Here is a 22,457-nt window from a genome sequence, read left to right on the forward strand (position 1 = left end):
AACATTACAATTTTAAACTTCTATACATTTAATTCGAGGTGCTTAAGTAAACCTTGGCTTAAGATTTTGTGTCGAGGAAACCCTTCAAATTGTTCCAGATCAACTTGAACACAGTGCCCACATACACAACAAAAATATGATGCAAGGTCAGCAATTTTAAATTAAAATTAGTACTGCACTACACCATAATACTTCTTTTAAACTATCATAATTTAAACAAACTATTCAGTATCTACAACTAAGTAAAATAACCGTCGATAATAGTCTATCTTTATCTTCTGCATATGAACATATATGTGGTATATTTGTACCAGAAACATAAGAAGAGGGAACTTACAATGCTTGCCAATGTTGGAGATCAACGCTGATCACATCCATGCCAAGGTGGGCTTCAGGTCAGAGAGAGATGCAGCTGGCAACGTCCTCTACCTCTACTCCGGGGCAACCCTCCTTGTGCGTCCGCTTGCTTGATGGTATCCTTTGACTACAGATCGTCCAAATTTCTCCACCTATGGGCTTCATTTACTGCAGAGAAATGGAGTTAAGAGGGGGCTCAGTTTTAGACACCAATCTAATTATGGGATAGCATCATTATGGAAGTAGGCAGGAGCCTTGGCGAATAATAGATATGTTTGAAATTAAATAGACCAAACACTTCTAATTAGCAGCGGAAGAATATGTTGACTCATATATGAATTATAATGACCTCACATGGTGCTCAGCGCCATCGAGCGACCATCAATAAAAAATATAGTTCTCAACATTAGTAATCTAACACCAAGAAAATAAATAAGCAATTATAATCATCTGTCAACATTTTTTTCTCTTCTAATTTTGTAGAAAAGGATGGAAGTTTTGTTCCAGAACCATAAATAGGAAAGAGAAAGAGAAAGAAATACTAAAATATAGGAAACTTAACTATTTGTCAAATCATGAGTTATGTACATAAAGAAGTAGGCACAAAATTAACCTTGGAAGAGGATTACTCTTCCTTTTTCTGGGCCCAACACCCTAATAGTGTACTGTGTACCATAAGAGCATCAGTAAGTGACACAACTAATGTGCCTACGTACATGATAAAGAACTTCAAATGCCATATGTGTGTGCTGAAAGCAAAAAAAGGAAATAAAAAATACTGCATCTGAACCATATTGACTACTAAAAGGGTACGCACAAGCTTTTCTAAATTTACCACAAATGTGATATATTGTGCTATAATTAAATGGGTGCAATCTGAAAATTGCCAGCATCACAGATCATCCATGCTTCTAGTTACATCTATAAGTGGCCAGAAGGAATGACAAACTTTATTTAGCTTGTAATATGTGAATGCCAGGAAAGAGAAGTTGAATATATATATATATATATATATATATATATATATATATATATATATATATATATATATATATAAGCAATCAACCAAGAAATGAGATGCTATATGTGAATAATATACAAGTAAGAAGATGCTATATCAATGAAGAGCATATGGGCACATCTAGGAAGAAAGAGAGTTCCTCAGTCATATAAATCAGCAGGTATGAGGCATAAACATGCATCTTGTATGCATCTAAACAAAACAATATGTACAAAGAGTTTTTTTCTGGGCCATCAGAAATAATGCATTCCAAGCATCAGATGTTACCTAGTAGGAAAAAATAATCCATTCGACAACAAATAATGCCTAGATTGCATCAAACTGAACCCATGCATAAAAAGGTTAACAGAAAGCAAGCTGAAGGCTTGTTACCTCAAAATCATCTCCTACATAGCTTAATATCTACAACTCATCTCCAAATGGTTCCTACAATATTGCAAACCTTGCCAATTGGGCATCATCCCCACATTCTTAAATATCTATATATGTGAATTAAGCTCAGTTGGTTTGAGCACACAGCTGTAATATGATACAATGCATAGCAAGATAGAACAAAAAATGTCAAAAAGGCAGAATAAACTTGCAAAGAGGCTACCAACATAACAATAGGGATTCCTTTTTACCAAAAGCAAAAGCGGCAAGATGCACCTTGCTCCATGAAAATTAGGGCTCATAAGGGTCTAGGGACCTGATTCGTCCCTACGGCAGGCTAGCCTCGACAGGAGCAGTGGCTACCTCGACCTTGGTCCCTCTAGAGCTGCTGCACACACACACACACACACACACTAACCTATATGTCAAGCTGCAAAATAAAAAGGATCAGACCAGACAGAGACGGAGGAAATGGGGGAAGTGGAGAGGCGCTCACCTCTACCTCCGCACGACGGATGCGTGACGTCTCACCTTGAGCCGTCTTCTTCCTGAAGTGCACGAACTCGAGGACAACGATTCGGCGCTCCTCCAGTCGACGCCGACGCCTCCAAGCAGAGCAGCAACGCGAGTGGCAATCAACACACTTCAAACTTCTTAGTGTATGGAACAGAGTAATGCTGCAGTGAGGGAGCAAACCGAAGTTATACGGTGTGGGTAAGCAGTTGCTTATATCTAATTAGGAAGACCGAAAGATAGTGCCATCCCCATTTCCCTCAAAAGACAACAATAAAACATCAAGTTGCATCACTGAAAGCATAAGAAATTCCAACAATTTATAATTAGGAAGATGAAAGATAACGTACTCTAAAGATTTCTGGGCAGAAGACCAAAAGATAGTGACATCCCCATTTCCCTCAAAAGAGCATGTGCTATTAATATCTGATAGTATAGTAAGAATGATTTGTGTCCAGTGAAGAACATATCAACTGAAAATAATGGAAAAAGACATGGGCATTTACATGAATACAGTAGAGATGAGAGATAGGTAACTATTGTCATTTTACGAACCTATCACTTCCTCATCTGATAATAATGGTAAAATCATATAATTATATTTCTCTACATTAGTAATCTAGCACCAAGAAAATAAATAAGCAACCATAATCATTTGTCCAAACCATCATTGCTCTTATAATTTTGTAGAAAATGGCGAAGTTCAGTTCAGGAACAGAAATAAGAAAGATAATAAGATATACTAAAATATAGGAATTTAACTGTTTGTCAAATCATGAGTTATGCGCTACTATCGAATCTTGAGTTCCACATGAGTGAAACACGACATGGCTAAGCATTCAAAAGGAAGTAACAAAAAATCATTAGACAAACAAAAATTAAAGTATCACTTGATCTATTTCTGGAGCAACACACAATATTAGCAATGCTAGCTATCTGCACAAATCCGTGACCAACCTAATCATGTGTACGCAAGTGACAATTAATAGCAAGCCAAAAGAAATGAAAATTTGTTTCTTTACCTGCAACACATAATCGCTCCAACACATTTTCATTTCAGTAGTCTCCAAGCCAAACGCAACATGAGCTGAGTAAAAGAAGGCAAAACAACACTGGAGTAGGACCAAACGATGCATCACATAGCAACGAATTCCTAGCCCAGAACGAGGAAGAGTAATCCCCTTCCGAGGTTAATTCATTTTAGATGACAAACTGTGGGAAGAAAAAAGAACAGGTCCAGTAACATAGATGTGTTAACCAGCAAACACTACTCAGTCAGGTCCAATACTCAGCTTATTTCTGTCCCTTTTCAATATCAAGAATGATTATTAAGTAACCAAGTACATAACAAAAACAAATAATGTCTACATAGTAGCTCATCTCTCTGAATACAGCCACACTGATTTTGATGTACATTTTAGGAGCAATGGAAAACCAGAAAAACAGAAATAACTCACTGCTAACATAAGGAAAAAAGGAGATCACCATATAAGCAAAAAAGAACAAAGCAAAATGAGACAAATAAGCATGGCAGAGCAGCACCCAGTATCCACGGCAACATGGAAGTGCTCTATGAACTACAACCCAAAATAAACACATGTAGTTTTCTCTAAATGTTAACAGATGCATGGTTTGAAAATTTTCTAACCCAAACAATAACTCAAAACCAACCCATCTGGATCTGGGACAACACATTTAGATCTTAATTAACTTGTTCACCAGCACACAGATGGAGCAGATAACAGCCGGTAGTAGCTTACGCAGCTCACTCAAGAACCACTAACTTCAGACTTGATAGTAAAGAATAATACACAAGAATGAACCTGAATCGGAGCAAAAGAAATGTTGTGAGTAAAAAGATCCAACTCTGCTGCACAAGAAAGTCACAACAATGGATCCAACTCTATTTTTAAATCCATTTCTCACCATGAATCCAGCTCTACTTCAAATCAATTGATTGCACATACGTTCAAACTGAACCAAACCAAGACGTGCATTATTTTAAAACTGAATCAAATTGCACAATGGCAATCAACACCTCCAAAACAAAAAAAAGATTATTATTACTCATGCATCTTCAGTACAATCTTCAGTAGTTCAGTTAACCACTGACTTACTGTAACTTAGGCACCATACAAGGTATAAAAACAGAATTGCAGAGCACTTGCAGACTTGTAATGTATCACACTGCAAACTTGGAGGAGGAGGGACACTTGTGCATACATGTTCATTTTGTTACATGTTCATTTCAGAGCCATCATCGTCGATGGGCTAGATTTGGAAGAGGAGGAGCCATTGTCGTCGATGAAAAAATTCAGAATTTGCAATGGTTCAGAACTTAATGATCTAGTAATTTGTTTAAAACTCTTCTGAATTTGTTTAAAACTTACTGCAATGGTTCAAAACTTAATGGTTTGGAACTCTAATGAATTTGTTTAAAACTTACTCCATAACATAAATGCTTACAACAGATTGACAAAATAGAGAGACCATAGTACAGAACAGAATTTTAAAAACTCAGTTTTAAATTGTGAAACAACAGCTTGATGCAGCAGGAGCATTCAACATTCAGTTTTGACCAAAACTGGGATGGAGCAGGGGTGGAGTACCTTCAGGCTAGAGCAGGGGTGGAGGGGCGTCCTCCATGGCGTCGGCGTCCGGGCGACTGAGCGAGCTACATAGCTGCGTGGTGGATCTGGGAGGGAGATAGGACGGGGTGAGGAAGAGAGGATGGGATGTGGATGAGTGGAGGGACTTACCGGAGCCTCGCCGGAGCTGGAGTACGCCGTAGAAGCCCTCCTCGTCGTCTCCAATTGTCTGCCCGTGCTCCCGGCACAGGCACGCAGTTCCGTCCGAGGTCCCGTTCAGCTCCGTCGCGTAGCTATCCTGCTCACCCGCGCGTCTCCGCTGGTCCCCTTCCCCTGCTCGCCTGCCTCCTCGCATCCCACCTCGTGCGGTGCGGCGGCGGCCGACCGGGCGAAGGAGATGACGACGGCGGGGCAGGGAGGCTGGTGCGGGGCTAGGGTTTGGAGGGGGAGAGAGAGAGGTGAGGCAGGAGGAAGAAGAGAGGGAGCGATTGCTTGGTGGCGGGCTTCGGCTCTTGGGCGACGGGCGGGGGCTGCTGCTTCTTTGGGAGGGAGCGGACAGTGGGGAGGAGAAGGCGCGGGACGGGGAGGATGGCTGGCGGCGCCGGGGAGGAGAGGAGAGTGGGCTCGAGGGGAAGGGGACGACCCAACTCGCTCTCAGCCTCTCACGGTCTCACCCCTAGTGCTATCGGGCACTTTTCCAACCAGGCGAAACACCAAAAATGCCCTCGGCGGGACACAGGAATAGCAGGCGGTGGCACAAGATTTTTACACTGTTTCGATCTACAGTGTCTCTTTTCGATCCAACGTCCCAGATCCTTCCATCTCGTGATCGAACGGCCTAAAACGCATCAAACAAAGCATCCGACGACCAGGAATCGCTAATCTCTGAGGAGGCTGGGTGCTCCCGTATGTATCTTACCCTGATGAACGTGAATTAGTGTCCAAGGTGAACAAGCGCTACAGTAGCCAAATGGCCAGCACGGGGGGAGTACCCTGAGGGGAAAGGTGGGCTAATATGCGGGCCGAGCGGAACGACCAGCACAATTTCTCTCCTCACCACTCACACCCGTGGCCCGCGGGCACAGCCTCGACCCCGTCCACTCTGTGCAGAGCGCCATGACGAGGAGCGGCGCTCGCCGTCGGCGCGCCCCCCAAATCTGGGCACAAGACCGGGGAGTAGAGCCTCCACCCCGCCAACCTCCTCTTCTCCCCCTCGCCAGCGGCCGCCTCCGCGGAGGTGGTCGGGATGACCATCACCACCGGGCACCGGCCTCCTCTGCGGCCCCACAAGTCCGGGGAGGAGAGCCCCCACCCCGCCAATCACCGGAGGAACGAAGCAGGGCGAGGGCGCTCGCCTCTTCTCTCCTCCGCCAGTGGGCGCCTCCGCGGAAGTGGTCGGGATGACCATCGCCACCGGGCGCCGGCCTCCTCTGCGGCCGCCGACGCGGAGCACAAGGGATCTCAGGCAAGCGCCGTCTCTGTCTCTCTTTTTTTCGGGTGGAAGCGCCGTTTTTTCTTTGGGTTGGGAATGCGGGCCGATTTTACTGGGCCACCGGAAAATGTTTTTTTCTTGGGGATTTGGTTACCGATTCGGCCCAAGTGCACAGGCCCAGTTAACGTTTCCGTCTACTTTGGTTCTGGGCTCTGTTATAAACTGAATATTTTTCCTCCCCGCTCTGTTTCTTACACGGAATATCCTATTTGACGCTCGTTGCGATTTAAATGGGCCGGCCTGTTTAACAGGCTTCACAGATCCCGGTTTTGGGAACCTTCAAGACTTTCCCAGCCGGTTTTTTCCGGTTTTGGGAACCTTCTAGAAGGTTCCCTGAACCGTTTTTTTTCCTTTTCTTTTCTTTTTATTCTTTTCTGTTTCTTTCTTTTTCTGTTTTCTGTTTAAAAAATGTTTTGAAATCTCAAAAAATGTTCAGGATTTTCCAAAAATGTTCTTGATAATTAGAAAATGTTTTTGCTTTTTAGAAAAATGTTTTTGATTTCCAGAAAATGTTTTGAGATTTCAAAAAATGTTCTTCAAATTAGGAAAGTGTTTCTGCTTTTTTCAGAAAAATGTTCTAAATTTTCAAAAAATGTTCTGGATTTTCAAAAAATGTTAGGTATTTTCAAATTTTCTTCCTCAAATTCGAAAAATGTTTTTTGCTTTTTAGGAATTTTTTGCGGATTTGCAAAAAAATGTTCTTGGTTTTCAAAATTTGTTCTGGATTCTGAAAAAATGTTCTTGTTGTTCGAAATTTATTCTCAAAATTCATACAATGTTTGTATTTTCAAAAATTGTTCACGTTTATGAATTTGTTCAGGATTTTTTAAAAAGGTTCTCATTTTCAAAGTTTGTTCTCAAGATTCAAAAAATGTGCGTGCTTTTAAAAAATTGTTCACGCTTCCAAATTTGTTCGGTTTTTTTTTAAATTGGTTCTCATTTTCAAAATTTTCTTCTTAATATTCAAAAAACTTTCGTTCTTTAAAAATTTGTTCGTGGTCCCAAATTTGTTCAGAATTTTTCAAAATTATTCTTTGTTTGAAAATTTGTTATCAAAATTCAAAAAATGTTCGTGCTTTAAAAAATTGTTCGCGTTTTCATACTTGTTCTCTGTTTTAAAAAGCGTTCATATTTTGAAAAAATGTTCGAGAAATTCAACTTTTTCATTTTGATTTTCAAAAGAGAAAAAAAGGAAATAAGCTTTTTTTTTTGAGTCTAAACACACTTTATTAATTATTCAAAAATGTTCATAGGGATACAAGAGATGTTTGGAGGGTTTAAAAGCCATACATGGCGCCCGAAATCCAAACCAAAAGCATGCTTAGCGAGACTATGTGCCTCAATATTCGTTGCCCTCCCCTCAAAGATGAAGGAGCAATCATCAAAAGTATTCTTTGACTCCACTATCTCTCTAATGGTACTAGCATAGACGCCACCAGTGCAGTTTTTTATGTCATTCACCACCTCTTGGCAGTCACTTGCTATGAGGATTTTAGCAAGATCAAGATCCATAGCAAGATCAAGTGCCTCGCGACAGGCCAAGGCTTCCAAAGTCGCTGGATCTGAAATGCCTTCGATCTTGATGGCCGAGGCTCCCAAAAAAGATCCCGAAGAGCTTCTGCATACAGCACTGAAAGAGCCAAAGCTACCATCTCTGGAAACTGCCCCATCCACACGGAGTTTTGCTGTCCCTTCCGACGGAGCTACCCATCTTGGCTGAGCTAATTCAGCTCGTGCGACCACCCTTGGATTCTTCTTCGTCTTGCAATCTTCCAACTCTCGAATATATTTCAGGATGAAATTGTATGTCGAAAGCGGACTCTGGAAAATATGTTCATGGAGTGCCTGTCGCCTCGCATACCAGATAGCCCATAATGTTGTGGCAACAAGAATGAAATCGTCAGAAGATAGCATATCCTGAATCGCAAACAGCCACCGCTTCGCATCTGGTTCTGTAATGCTATTCAATGCATCGACAAGATCCTGGTCATGAAGAGCCCAAACACATCTTGCAACAGTACAGTGAAGCAAGGAATGTTGCCACGAATCTTCCGCTCCACATAAGCATAAGCCACAACAAGTGGTCGTTGACATATTTCGATGATGCATAACATCCGCTGTCGGTATTGATTGCTGGGCTAATCTCCATTGAAAATTTTTAAGTTTTGGAGGAACATCTACCCTCCACATCGCCTTCCAGGAAAGCTTTTCTCTGTCCGTGTCGGAGGAGTCCGCACGCCCCTCCAACCAGGCCTCTCTTCTCATCTTTGTCTCCACCAACATGCGATATGAAGATCTGACAGAGAAAACACCCCGTCTCTCATGTACCCACGACCAGAAATCATCAATTTGCCGCGTACACAGAGGGATAGAATATATGGCTGCCGCATCTGTTGGAAGAAAAACTTCATTTATCAACGCTCGGTTCCACTCAGCACCGGGTAAAATTAAGTTGCTCACCTCTTGGGGAGGATGAGCGACCCTGCTCGTTATCGGCCTCATGTTCGAGGGTCTAGGCAGCCAATTGTGACGCCATATGTTGGTGGTATGCCCATCTCCAATCCGTCGGATCAAACCCTGAGTAAGGACCTCCCTACCGTCAATGATAGCACGCCAGATTTGTGACGGAGCCGATCCCAGCTCAGCTCGCAGAAACTCCCCTGTAGGGTAGTATTTGGCCTTCAAAAGTCGAGCACTAAGTGAGTCCGGTTCCATCAGGATTCGCCATGCCTGTCTAGCCAAGAGGGCGAGATTAAAAAGCTCTATATCTCGAAAGCCCAAGCCTCCACAATATTTTGGTTGTGTCATTATGCTCCACGAGACCCAGCTTGGTTTCCGTTTTCCCTCCTTACTGCCCCACCAGAACTTCCTGATCAGAGTATTTATGTGTTCACATAGACCTCGGGGCAGCCTGAAGCAGGACATAGAGTAAACTGGGATTGACTGAGCAACGGACTTTATAAGAATTTCTTTCCCTCCCGCTGACAATAGCTTCTCCATCCATCCCTTAACCTTGTTCCATACTCTGTCTTTCAGAAATTTGAAGGCTCCATTCTTACAATTCCCCACATCAGAAGGCATACCCAGATACTTATCAGAGAGGGACTCATTTGCAATATTCAAAACATTCTTTACCTCAGCTTTCAAAGTGGCAGGGCACCCCTTGCTAAAAAAGATTGAGGATTTTGCTAGATTTATCCTTTGTCCGGAAGCATTGCAGTAGTCCTCCATCAAGACCGACAGCTCATTTGCTCCAACAGAACTGGCTTTGACAAACAGCAGGCTATCATCAGCAAATAACAAGTGGCTTACCGGCGGTGACGTCAGAGCAACTCGAATTCCGGTGAGGTGTGATGATTCATTTTGGGTTTTAAAAAGGCACGAAAGGCCCTCCGCTGCTAGCAAAAACAGGTATGGAGAAATAGGGTCTCCCTGACGGATTCCTCTGGATGGTGAAAATTGCTCAAGCTTACCACCATTAAACATGACAGAGAATTTCACCGATGTGACCATCCTCATGACCGAAGCCACCCACGATGGCGCAAAACCCATCTTGATCATGATAGCTTCCAAATAATTCCATTCAACACGGTCGTATGCCTTCATCATATCCAACTTAACAACACAGAATCTGTTGCGTTTAGCTTTGTTCCTCTTCATAAAATGTAAGCATTCATAAGCAGTAATGATATTGTCTGTGATTAGCCGACCGGGGACGAAAGCAGACTGCTCTTCAGAGATAATATCAGGGAGTATCTTTTTGAGTCTGTTAGATAGGACCTTCGAAGCAATTTTATAAAGTACATTGCACAAACTAATTGGTCTGAATTGAGCAAGATTGGTGGGGTCCTTTACCTTTGGAATCAAAACCAGGAAAGTCTCATTAATCACCTCAGGACTCTCCTCCCCACGAAGGATGCGAAGAACAACATTGGTCACTTCCGTACCACACAGTTCCCAGTGCCTTTGGAAGAAATGAGCTGGGTATCCGTCAGGCCCAGGGGCCTTAGTAGGATACATCTGGAAAAGGGCACTTTTCACCTCTTCACCCGTATAAGGAGCCATAAGTCCCACATTCATCGCATGCGTGACTTTGACTGGGACCGAGTTTAGTACTTTATCCATACCGCTGGTGCCCCCTGATCTAAACAGGTTTTTATAAAACTCGGTTGTGATTGAAGCCATCTCCGCTTCATCGGTTGTTACTGATCCATCCGGACGTTCAAGGGATTTTATTGTATTCTTACGGCGACGCATACTAGCTCGTCTTTGGAAGAATTTGGTGTTCTTGTCCCCATCCCTAAGCCACTCCACTCGGGATCGCTGCCTCTGTTTGATCTCTTCCATGTGATACAGCTCAACAAGACGGTCAATAATTTTTATCTCTGCATGTGATGGTGCTACTCTTTGGGGGTCATTTTGCAAAACTGTCAACTCTTTTTTCAACTTCTTTATCTCTTTCGGCACGCAGCCAATTGTTGCTCCACTCCACTGCTTCAAAGAAGCCGACAGATTACAAAGTTTGCTGCTAATCTGCTCAACAGTCATACCATCGGCTGATCCTTTCCACATTGCCTCGAGAGAAGAGCCAAAATCTTCTTGCTTCTCCCAGTATACCTCATAGCGAAACAGCTTTGAGACCATCTGCTGTGGAGTGGTATGCTCTAGTTGCAACCTGATCGGACAATGGTCCGACGCCGCCCCCGTTTCATGGTGCAGGGTTGCATGTGGAAAGATTGAAAGCCACTCCGTATTTGCTAGGGCTCGATCTAGACGTACCCTACAATATCCGCCTCCCGAAGTTTTCTTTTCAAAGGTCCATCGTTTTCCATTATATCCTATATCAGTGAGAGCACATATATCAATCGCATCCCTGAATCCTTGAATTTGTGACCGCCTCCGTTGTCCTGCCCCTACATGCTCATAATTGTGAAGAACTTCGTTGAAGTCTCCTATACACAACCATGGTAGGGAACTCGCTGACACGAGCGACTTGAGAAGGTCCCAAGTCTTGTATCTCTCCGCGACTTGTGCTTCGCCATAAACACAAGTCAAACGCCATTCCTCCTGATTTGGAATGGAAACAGATGCATCAATATGGTACTCAGAATAACCAAACACATCAAGCTTTATTCCATCATTCCAGAACATACCCATGCCTCCACTACGGCCAACACTACTAACTGCATAAGCATAATTGAAACCTAAAGTACCAGCAAGGTTTTCGACACGTGCTTTCGATATTTGCGTTTCCACTATGCATAGCACCGTCGGGGCAAATTTCTTCGCGAAGCTCGCGAATTGTCGAGGCTTTGCCCGCACCCCGACAATTCCAACATATGATACTCATTGCTCCCGGCGGTACTCCACAGAGGAGCCCGCCGATCTATGATTGTCTGCCATGTTACCTTTCATCCTGTCATCACTTATCACTTCGCCACTGCCTCCCGCATCAATATCCAGACTCCTGCATTTGCCATCGCCCTTCTTTGGCCTCTTAACTTCCTTCCTCGGGGAAACATACACTGGAGGTGGAGGAGGCACTCCCTTTGGGGTTTCCGCAGCCACAAGTGCTGTTACCACCCCCTCTGCAGTTTTCCCTCCTTCTACATTATCAGCTGGCCCCGAACTAGGAGCAATGATGCTGTCCGCCGAGAAACGTTTGAGCGACGTCCCTGCAGTCTCATTATGCATGTCCACCATTGTGCTTTTGGTCACTTTTACCAGATCAAGACCTTCCGGGATACGACCCTTCTGCTTCTGAATTTGAGCCTGGGTTTGCTCACTTTGGTGTGGATTGGGCACATCATCTTCCCCTTCATCTTCCTGCGATCTCCCCATCGAACCAGAAGCGGCTGCAGGGGTTTGCGGTGGCCTAGCGTTAAAACGCCAGCTTTGGTTCGGGTTGTACTGATCCCTCCCCCTCCCACGTCCCCCCATTGCATAGTCTCCTCTACCTCTCTGCGAGGTAGTTCCTCGCCCTGCTGTACGGCCCCTTACATTTTCTGCCAACACAAAATCGCCCCATTCAAAGGTTGTTTCATCATGCACTCCGTCTCCACACTCCTCATGCCAATGACCAAATTCACCACAGTGGTAGCAGAAGATAGGAAGTTTCTCATACTTAACTTGATATTTGACCCTCTCCCCACCTTTCCTTGCTGTCACAAATCTTTTGATTTTTGCATTCACATCAATCTTGATCCTGACTCTTACGAATTCACCGAAGAAACCAGCAGGCAATTTCAGCTGCACCTCCATCACCTCACCAATCCGTGACGCCATCCCCTTCACAGCTGGCTCAATCAGAAAGTTATCCGGCAGGCGGTGGATCTGAGCCCATACTTCAATCTTATCCAGCTTGAACGAGTCTGGGCTTTTGAAACCATCATATTCCTCTAGAATCACCGCTTGGTCTCGGAATAGCCATGGTCCTTCAAGCATGGCTTTTTTCCAATCAGCAAGACAGCCAAATTGTGCCGTAAGCAGATTCTCCTTGATCCTCCTCCATACAACCGTTTTGGCCGGATTCCAGGCCGCTCTCATGTCACCGTACAGTGCATTAGGGCTGAACGTTTTTGGCGTATGCACCCTCGCGATTGCCAGCCACTTCGCCGGCTCCATCTGATCTGGTAGTTCTTCCTCCCAGACAAAGTCGTCCTCTTCTTCTTCCTGCAAGGTGAGACGAGCGAGTAGATCCTCCGCCGTCTCCTTCATCTTCTCCCTCTGAGTTCCTCTTTTATCCGCCATATCCGCGATCCGATCTAGGGACAAAACCCCAGCGCTCCCAGAAAAACTCGACTCCGTCTAAAACTCCTCGAAGAATCGCCCCGACCCTCCCGAGGCGGGAGGGAGCAATCGCCCGCGAGAAATGCGTCGAGAGGTAGGATTCCGGCGGAGATCGCCGGAAGACGTCGAAACCCTAGGTTCAAGCCCTAGGGGACTCTTGTTTAGGTACGTACAAAAAAAAATAAGCAGAAGAAAAAAGAAGAGAAAAAGGATACTATCTGTTTCTTTTTTTGTTTTTTCGTTTTCTGTTTCTTTTTTTCCTTTTCAAGGTTATTTTATCTTTTTAAAACTAAGTTCATGTTCAGAAATTGTTTTTCAATTTAGAATAATGTTCTTGCCTATAAAAAATGTTCGAAATTTAAAAAATGGTCGCTTTTCAAAAAAGTACATAAATCCAAAAAATGTTCGCGATTTTCAGAAAATGTTCTTGTTTTCATAAACTGTTGCAAATGCTTTTGTTCAAAAGAATCATAACTTTCCAGAAAAATGTTTGTGCGTTAAAAAATGTTCGTCATTTTCAAAAAATGTTCATGATTTAAAAAATGCTTTTGTTGAAATTATAAAAAATTGTTCTTCCTTCAAAAATTGTTCACATTTTCAAAAAATGTACATGCTTAAAAACATCTAAATGAATTTCAAAAACAATTATCATTTTCAGAATCCATTCACAATTTCAGAAAATCCCATTTATAAGATTTGTTCACAATTTCAAAAAAAATTCTTGTTTTCAAAATTTTCATAGTTCTACAAATTTGTTCATGTTTAAAAAAATGTTCATGAATTTTAAAAAATATTCTCATTTTCAAAGTTTGTTCACCATTTCAGAAAAATGTTCATTTTTCAAAAAATGTTTGCGATTTCAACATTTTGTTCGCAATTTAAAAAATATTCCCATGTTTAAAATTTTGTTCACGTTTCCAAAAAGCATACAGTACAAATTTTGTTCGCATTTTAAAAAAAGTTCCTCTTTTAATTCTTTTTGTGCTGAATTAAAAAATGTTCCTTTTCCCACTCTAAAAAGAAACTAAAAAATGTTCGTGATATCAAAAAAACGTTCGTCTTTTTGGTAATTTGTTTGTTTTTCAGAAACATTTTTGAAAATTGTTCGGGTTATGGAATCTGTTTGGTGTTTGCAAATTTTGTTCGTGTTTCATTTTTAAATCAGAACTAAAAAATATCTTCACTTTTCCAAAAAAGATGGAATACGAAAAAAGCGGCATTTTGAAACTGCTCGCAATTTTCAAGAAATATTTTTAAAAAGTTTTCCAAATCTCAAGCCTGCTGTCTGTTCTTATATGTTTCTGCACTTTTTATCATCAGTTGGTGGCGTGTAGTGTAGTGGCTAATGGCTTGTTGTTGGAGTCTCTGGTTATGGGATCGATTCCTGGTACTCACTGCTGGTTTTGCAGCTCTTTTTGTCGCGTGCGAAAGGAAACGAAACGACGATCGGGTTGGTGGGCCGGCCCAGTCAAGCGTCAACCCTGTGCGTCAAGCTGCTGTTTGACGCAAAATGCGTCACATAGGAGGTCTCTTCTTCCACCTCCGTCCGCCTCGTTCTTCCAGAAGAAATAGTTTGTTTCGTTCGTCTCCTCCGGTCCTCCCCCCTCCAATTCCAATGCAGTCCCCTGCTCCGGCGAGCTCGAGCTCGCCGTCTTCCCCCATGCCTTCTTTCCCTGAGAGCATGGTGGGGAAGACTCTCCAGTTGCTCCTTCCGTACCACGACGCCATCATCAGGGGCATCGAGCGCAGCAACGACGACAAGCTCACCCGTGTCAAGATCGAGGCTCTGCCCGGGGTTGCGTCTTCTGCTGGAGAACTGCGACCGGAGAGCACGGAAGGGCTGAAGTTTGTAGGCGCTCTCCACATGGACGACATCTCAGGGCACGAGTGCACGCTTACAGTCCATGACCACCAAGGTCATAACCAACCTTCTCTCTTCTTGGTTCTTGTCAAGTATTTTCCTTGGATTTCGTTCTTGGATTCCAATAACGCTTCCGGATTGGTTCTTGTCAAGCATTTGTCTTGGGTTTCGTTCTTGGATTCAAGAACGGCTTCCGCGTTGGTTCTTGTCAAGCATTTGTCTTGGGTTTCGTTCTTGGATTCCAAGAACGGCTTCCGCATTGGTTCTCGTCAACTATTTGTCTTGGGTTTCGTTCTTGGATTCCAAGAACAGCTTCCACATTGGTTCTTGTAAGTATTTGTCTTGGGTTTCGTTCTTGGATTCCAAGAACGGCTCCCACGTTGCTTCTTGGAGTTCAAGACCTGGACAAGGTCGCTCCTCTTGGTGCAATGCAAGCCACACTTGAAACAGAAAGTAACATTGTTGACTGCTCTGTTGTTTCTGTTCTCTTTTCTTGGATTTCGTTCTTGGAATAGGTGCTCCCACGTTAGTTCTTAGAGTTCAAGAACTAGCCACGATTACTCTTTTTGGTGCATGTTTATATTAGGAAATTCTAATGTCTGTTATAGCCTTATTTTCGCCCATTAACTTCATTGTTTTGGATAGTTAATGGTGGATTGTTTGCGTCTGGTGATTAAACGTGGCAGAAAACTGGTTAAGCACTACGTTTTTGTTCTCACCGGGAAGATGATCATAAGTGGCCACAACTAATTAAGCTGGTTCCTTAGACCTTAGAAAAACAAACATTAGTGGGATGTAGATGCATTTTAAGTACAGGCAAATGCAGTTACCAGCGAGATATGCTATTTCTGTATATGAAACTGAATCTTGCTACTCTTTTCTTTTCTTTCAAAGGGCCATTTCTCTTCTCTTCTGCACCTGATTAATCCTTTCTTCTATTGTTAGTTAATTATCCTGATTATTTCTTTGTTATTTCGCATAGTGCACAATTGTCGCTCTTGCACAGAAGTGAGAGTCCCAGCTTTCCACCGATTCTCAGAGACCGTGGTAGGGAGGACAGTCCGCTTCTCTGGGTCAGATCCCTACTCCATTGAGGTTGATGTCCAAGATGTAGAGAGACGGGATTCTGTTACCACAGTATATCTTCGGACGGGTGTCATCTCCCTTCCTGCCTCCACTGGTGACACGGTTGTACTGAGGTCCACAGATACCTCGGACAGATGGCAGGGAGACATCGGATATTGGCCAAACCCTAGCTTTACTGCTAAATCTGAGAAGAAAGAAAAAGATGGAAGTAAAACTGACCAAAGTTTCTATGGACAAGACTTTGAGAGGGATGTCTTGATTTATGTGCGAGATGAGCAAGGCAAGGCTCATTTCTTCCTTGATTATGTTGCCAAATATTCATTTTTACTTTATTGATCTGTTTGTTTAATTCTGCAAAAGGCTGACCATCTTCTTTTGCTGCAGTGTGCATATGCAGTAAACTGTCACTGTGGCTACCAAATACGAAGATATTGATTAAGCCAGCACCAAATTGTCCTGCTAACATTAATATCTTACATGTGAGATAATTTTCCGAGACTCTTATTTGTTGTTACCATGCCTTAGCAAATTATATTTCTTATGCGTCTATTTCTTAATAGAAATTGAGTTCATATGTGTTGGTCAACTTAGAATGGTTGATTTTTGAATGTGTTGTAACCAATGCCTATAGTATTGAAACTTTTCTCATGGTTCTCTTAAACCAAAAAGGCCGTTTGCCTAAAAAAGCAAACTCAAAAGGCCGTTTAATATAGAAGACCTATTACCAAGATTTTTTTTTCACAAAGGTGCATGTACGAATGTATTTCTTATAATTACAGTTTGACATTCTTCTGATAGTGCTAATATTCAGACCCTAAATACAAATAGTCTGTTATTTTCACTGTATAAGCTGCCACTCAACTTTTTTTTTTTTGGATATCCTCCTTGTTCTATTAGGTCTTGTTTCCCCTACATTATCTTCAAACTGACCACTTGTGTTGTGCTATTTTACGTTAACACTTCATGTCTTGAGACCATCAACATTCTTGCCATTTTTGTGCTTTCCTTCTGGCTGCAGTAACAGTAGATTTTCTTTTTGTCATAGCAGACATTTGAGTCATCATCTTCAAGCCCTTTTTTTTTTGCTTGAACCGCTTTCTTGTTCGTGTGTTCTCCTTCTCTCTGGCACACTTGTGTCGGTGCATTAATGCTTTGAGTCCATCTGATATTACAACAGATCTTTTATCTATTTGTTATGTCATTCCAGTCCTCTGATTAGTATTCATGTTGACTTATAGGGCAAGTCTTCCCAGCGAAATCGCAGGTCATCTAAACAGAAAGAATGTGAAGGTAAATATCAAACAGAAGTTCATAGCTCTATCAGTATGTATATGACTCTAATCCTTACACCCTCCCCCTCTCACCTCCGTTCTATTCTGATTTCAATGATGCAGCTGAGCAGAAAATTAAAGTTGCAATAAATGGTAAACTTCCAGAACTTCGGTCATGTACTTAGTGTGATTAAGTGAGACCTATGATGATTCCAAGTGTTCTCTTCTCAGGTTATGGAAAGATTGGGAGGGCGCTCGCTAGAGCCGCTTTGCAGAGTGAAGGTGTTGCCCTTGTTGCTGTCAATGATCTATCTGGAGGAGACGAAATTGTATGCATTATAACTATCCTAACATGAATAGATTCCACGTCACCCAGATTTATTACTGTACTGCTTACATATATTCTTATGCACATGCAGAGTTGTATGTTTAGGGATATATGGGAATTTGGAGTGAAAAACTGTAACTCTGATATTCCTAAGGATGTCGCTTCGTACGAGGAAATGTATGGAGTTATTTTTTTACAATTTCTATGCTCGTTCTGTTCTATTGTTTATCTAATCTTTGGTATACCATGCACTGTAGCGATCCTGATTCAGTCCCTTGGTACATGACCGGCCCCCAGTTTATTGTGGAGACTAGTTCCGATTGTAGCCAGGATGCTGACCATTACAGGGTATAAATAATCTCTTCTCTATTGCTTTACACTGTCTTCGCTTGCACAATCTTTGATTTCCTGTTCTCTATGGTCCATGTTTCTGTTCTGCCCTACGTTGCACGGATACTTGGATACCTATCGGATACACGATACGGGGATACGCCCGATACGTCAATTTTCTAAAAACATGGATACGGGGATACGTTTATGTATAGATGTTACATATATTAATTATTACAAATATGAAGAAAAAAAGAGTAAATTCCGGTTTTTACCCCCTATTTTTACATTTTTGACAATAATTACCCCGTTTAGCGAGATTTCATCCGTTTTACCCAATTTAGCAAAAGTGTTGCCACAGTTTACCCAGTTTAATATTTTATAAGCATTCTGACACGCTGGTCCAATTGTGTTACCATGTTTGATATTTTTGGAGTTGATGGTATTCTCCTATTATTTATAAATCAGATCATTCTCCTATTATTTGCAACAGATCATGGAAATACACTACCATCAAAATTTATTAATATAGACTACAGATTGCTCCGGGTTCACATGTTGAAAACAGGTTGAATGATGCTTCCCATTTATAGATAGCACCAGGACCTTATAGTACAGCTGAATAACATCACATGTATAGATAGCTTCACTAGTTCACAACTGCAGAAGCTTCAGAATACACCAAACAGTAGCAGTGGCACCTACACCTTGTCAGTCTTCACCTTTCTTAGCTCCTACACCTTGCAAAGCTCTCCATCTAGGATGCTAACATCATCTTGTCCTCCATCACTTCCAGGAGCTGTCACAAACCACAAAAATCATCCTCCATCTATGCGCCTTACAACCACTGAAGGAGATCTAGGTTACTCTAAAATATATTCTGATAAAGGTTTATCAAACTGAAGAAGTAAAAGAATTCCAATATTCAAAATGTTGAAAAACACTTTAAATCAATGTACCTCAATTACAGAAGGGTGATATATATAGACATGATCTTCTAATAAGCATCTTAATTTTGTCCGAATTAAACGCCTAACCAGCAAATGCATGAGTCAGGAAAATTTTAGAATACACAAATTGCTGTAATAGAGATGGTCAAAATCATGTGGAATGGGGTATGACTGAGAGGGCTTGTTTGTTCACCAACCTCGCTGATTTGTTGGACCAGACGTCGCCATAGAACCGCCATCAACTGAGCACAGACTAATAGGGTCCCTGCTATGTCGCCAAAGTAGGAAGAAGAACTAAGCACAACCTGATGCGGTCACATACATGATTAGTTTTTTAAGTATATCAAATTCAGAGGACTACGCCGACGTCAGCGAACTTGACGGGACCATCGGATTCCACGAGGTCATTTCTTGCCATGATGTTGTGGCCATACAACCCGGCCCGAGGAGGTATGAAAGCGCATGGCCAGGACCTCAGCACCCGCCACCGTCGCCGTCATCGTCGCCACTGCTTGACAATCCTGAGCAACGATTGGGGGCGAGCAACGCAAGCGAGAACCGAGTAGAGGCGAGCATGGCGCTCGCCGCTCGGCCGACTCGCACGTTGTGCGTTGGACGCGATGCGAGTGATCACCATCAGGCTGTCCTGGTCGGTAGAAGCTACGAGGACTGGTTCGGCAGGGAGAAAAATAGGCAATAAAAAACCATTGATGTGGCATGCCAGCTGGACCAGACAATTGAAACTTGTCGGTCAGAACACAAAATCTCGCTAAACAGGGTAAAATCTGGCAGAACTTTTGCTAAATGGGGTAAAACGGATAAAATCTCGCTAAATAGGGTAATTAGTGTCAAAAATGTCAGAATAGAGGGTAAAAACCAGAATTTACTCAGAAAAAAATTAAGGAGCTTCTAGATCAAAGCATGCCTCAATACGATTACCCCTTTCTTTTCTTGCACTTAGTCCACTTCCATTAATTGGCAGTGAGATTTGACTAGGTTTGTTGTTTCAATCAATGCATCGACTCTCTCTTGCTCACCTTTCAATTGAATAAAAAACATTGACATACATGTTTTCACATGAACTCACGCCCATGTTGGGAATCTTCAAAGGTGTGCCTTTATTATTAAGGGGATTTCACGTCGAACAAGGGGTTTCAGGTATCCAAATCGTATCGCAGAAGTATCCTAGGAGTATCAAACATTATTTTCTTTTTTTAAATCAAAATTTCGAGGGATACTTACGGGATACGTATCAGGAAGTATCGGGGCAGTATCCGAGTATCGGGGCAGTATCCGGCTGGATACGCGCAATTTCTGAAGTATCCGCGCAACGTAGGTTCTGCCTGCTGTTTCAATATATGATTGTTTTAGCCTGCACATATTTGATTTATTTTTCTTTTGAACTGGGGTTGTGTATTAATTTTGGATCAAAGATTCATTACAATCACGCTAGGAAGTCTCTGACATGCAGGTTGGGATTACGCTATGCATAACACCCACACACAACTCCCTACGACCTTGCTGGGCTAGAGCATGAGCAACGCAATTGCCCAATATTTTAATTTTGGAAATTCTGAAGGATCAGTCTTGCATCTCTGCATATAGAACTGAACTTATCCAATCTCATTAAGCTCCTGCATGAAGTCACTCTCAGTATGGATAGGTCCATTCTTAATCAGATGTTCTTTACTAATCCCTTCTAAGCACGCCACGGCTTCAGTAGTTTCTGCACGTGCACAATTCGTCGGAGCTACTTTGTGATTCTCTTTATCCGACTGGAATTTTCTATTTTTCATCTAATCCTATTTAATTTTCTGTTCTGCTATGGCCCATGTTTTTGTTCTGCCTGCTGTTTTTGTTAGTTATGTCCAGACCTTGTATAATTCATGCTCTTAGCCTGCACAGTTTTTACTTCAATATATTTGAGTTTCCTTTCTTCTATGGCTACTTTTTGTCTCATATTTTGTCCCAAACATTTTCAGAACCTCTTGAAACAATAGTTGCCGCTCATCGACCACTCCCAACAGTTCGAGGGCCCCAATTCTGCGGATCGAACCGGTCACCCCAAGTGATGCCAAGGTGCGTCCTTTTGCTCGACTGTAAATCACTTTTCCTTGGAAGTTTCTTATTGCCGTTTCGTGCAAATTATAGGCTGTACAGGATTGTTTCCCCCTCTGGATGCGTGAAGAAGTTGGCTCAGTAGTTTGTGTTCAGGGGGTTGATGTGACTTTTGAGTTGGCAGGGACGGATATGATGATAATGAGTAACACCCGGTAAGTCTGTCTTAGTTTCTCTCACCTTTCTGTTGCTCCTTCAGTGCCTAGCTTATCTGTTTCCTTGTTTTCTTTTGCCATAGACCTAGCTTGAACTTGGCGCAGCTTCTGAGATGGTGCTTCGACATGCTGAGCCAGATCCCAGAAGCAGGGGAATGTCACGTCCAGATGAGTGAAAAGCCACGGCGGACGTAAGGCTTCAGCGTGGAAATGAGTTCTCCTGCGTACATTGATGGTGATTGGATAGTGTATAGACATTCGATAGCCTATAACCTCGACACTCAAAGGTCAAAGCCCATAGACCTCCAGTACATGTATTGATAGCCCATAGCCTCCTGTGTACATTACCAGTAAATGAGCTCTCACACTTGACATTCGGTTCAGTTGTTGGTCCTTGGATAAATGAGCGATTCTTCTGAATTTTCTCCTTTCTCAAGCTAGTCTGGCAATCTTCTTATTGCAACTTTACTCACACTCAGTTCTGTCATATTGGCATTTTATGTACAAAGTGCTTGCTAGTTGCATCTGATCACTCTCTACTCAGGAACACCAACGTTCCAATGTATATGTTTCCAGTTGTTTGGGGAGGAACCCGTAGAGATCTCAGTCTAGATAAATGTAAATTTTGTTAGAAGACCTCTGAGTCAATCGTTAGTATACAACTTTGCAACAATTAGTGCAAACAAACTGTAATTTTCTCTTCGTTGATTTTCGTTGAATCTAAACTAGGGCCGGAGATTATGCTGTTTTTTTTGCGGAGATGATGCTGGTTTTCGAGGGGGGGAAACCCGGAACGCTCGCCTTGTGATGGGAGAGGCAGAATAGTGAGGCGCTAAATTTGTGTGTAGGCGACCCGATCTCTCACGGTACTTTAGACGAAAAGATAGTAGTAGAAGTATAGCATCAGATCAACAAGAAACGAGGCAGCAGTCCCGTGTGTACATCACACAGGGCAAAACGGATCCTCACGCTAAAGATCGCAAAAACTCTATGATGTTTGAGTCCCCTGGCTTGGGACCTCTTCTGTGTTTCTATTAGCTTTGATAACAAATAGGGAAGTGCTAGGCGTCAGCAGGCGCTGCCTCGGCAGCCGTAGGATTGGTGCCATCCAACGGCTTAACACCATCCTCATCACTATTGTTGGGTAACGTAGCAATAATTCAAAAAAATTCCTACGTATCACCAAGATCCATCTAGGAGATTCTAGCAACAGGAGAGAGAGAGAG

The 22,457-nt window shown here is 42.6% G+C and overlaps 1 protein-coding gene and 2 long non-coding RNA genes across 3 annotated transcripts; 1 reads left to right on the forward strand and 2 right to left on the reverse strand.

Moving 5' to 3' along the window:
- Positions 1-1,412: 1,412 nt before the first annotated feature.
- Positions 1,413-3,021, reverse strand: LOC123094420 (uncharacterized). The gene is made up of 3 exons (XR_006445823.1): positions 2,614-3,021; positions 2,247-2,427; positions 1,413-2,138 (listed from the first exon to the last, which is right to left on the reverse strand). It is a non-coding gene; the product is annotated as an uncharacterized lncRNA (long non-coding RNA).
- An 11,371-nt stretch (positions 3,022-14,392) lies between these two features.
- LOC123091015 (uncharacterized) lies at positions 14,393-21,759 on the forward strand. The gene is made up of 11 exons (XM_044512406.1): positions 14,393-15,048; positions 15,976-16,359; positions 16,464-16,558; positions 17,318-17,369; positions 17,474-17,503; positions 17,582-17,679; positions 17,770-17,855; positions 17,936-18,026; positions 20,941-21,037; positions 21,110-21,231; positions 21,315-21,759. Exons 1-9 carry the CDS (start codon positions 14,643-14,645, stop codon positions 20,956-20,958), a joined length of 1,260 nt encoding a protein of 419 aa, XP_044368341.1. The 5' UTR covers positions 14,393-14,642; the 3' UTR covers positions 20,959-21,037; positions 21,110-21,231; positions 21,315-21,759.
- On the reverse strand, positions 18,512-19,423 carry LOC123091016 (uncharacterized). The gene is made up of 3 exons (XR_006442713.1): positions 19,156-19,423; positions 18,968-19,040; positions 18,512-18,807 (listed from the first exon to the last, which is right to left on the reverse strand). It is a non-coding gene; the product is annotated as an uncharacterized lncRNA (long non-coding RNA).
- Positions 21,760-22,457: the final 698 nt, after the last annotated feature.

The sequence above is a fragment of the Triticum aestivum genome, chromosome 4B (assembly GCF_018294505.1).
Source record: "Triticum aestivum cultivar Chinese Spring chromosome 4B, IWGSC CS RefSeq v2.1, whole genome shotgun sequence".
NCBI lineage: Eukaryota > Viridiplantae > Streptophyta > Magnoliopsida > Poales > Poaceae > Triticum > Triticum aestivum.

Bases quoted from the DNA above. Each gene is read 5' to 3' on its own strand.
- LOC123091015 (XM_044512406.1), top strand. From the start codon at position 14,643: ATGCGTCACATAGGAGGTCTCTTCTTCCACCTCCGTCCGCCTCGTTCT. The intron at 17,504-17,581 runs GTAAACTTCCAG...TTCTCTTCTCAG, and splicing joins AATTAAAGTTGCAATAAATG to GTTATGGAAAGATTGGGAGG. The intron at 17,856-17,935 runs GTATGGAGTTAT...CATGCACTGTAG, and splicing joins GTCGCTTCGTACGAGGAAAT to CGATCCTGATTCAGTCCCTT.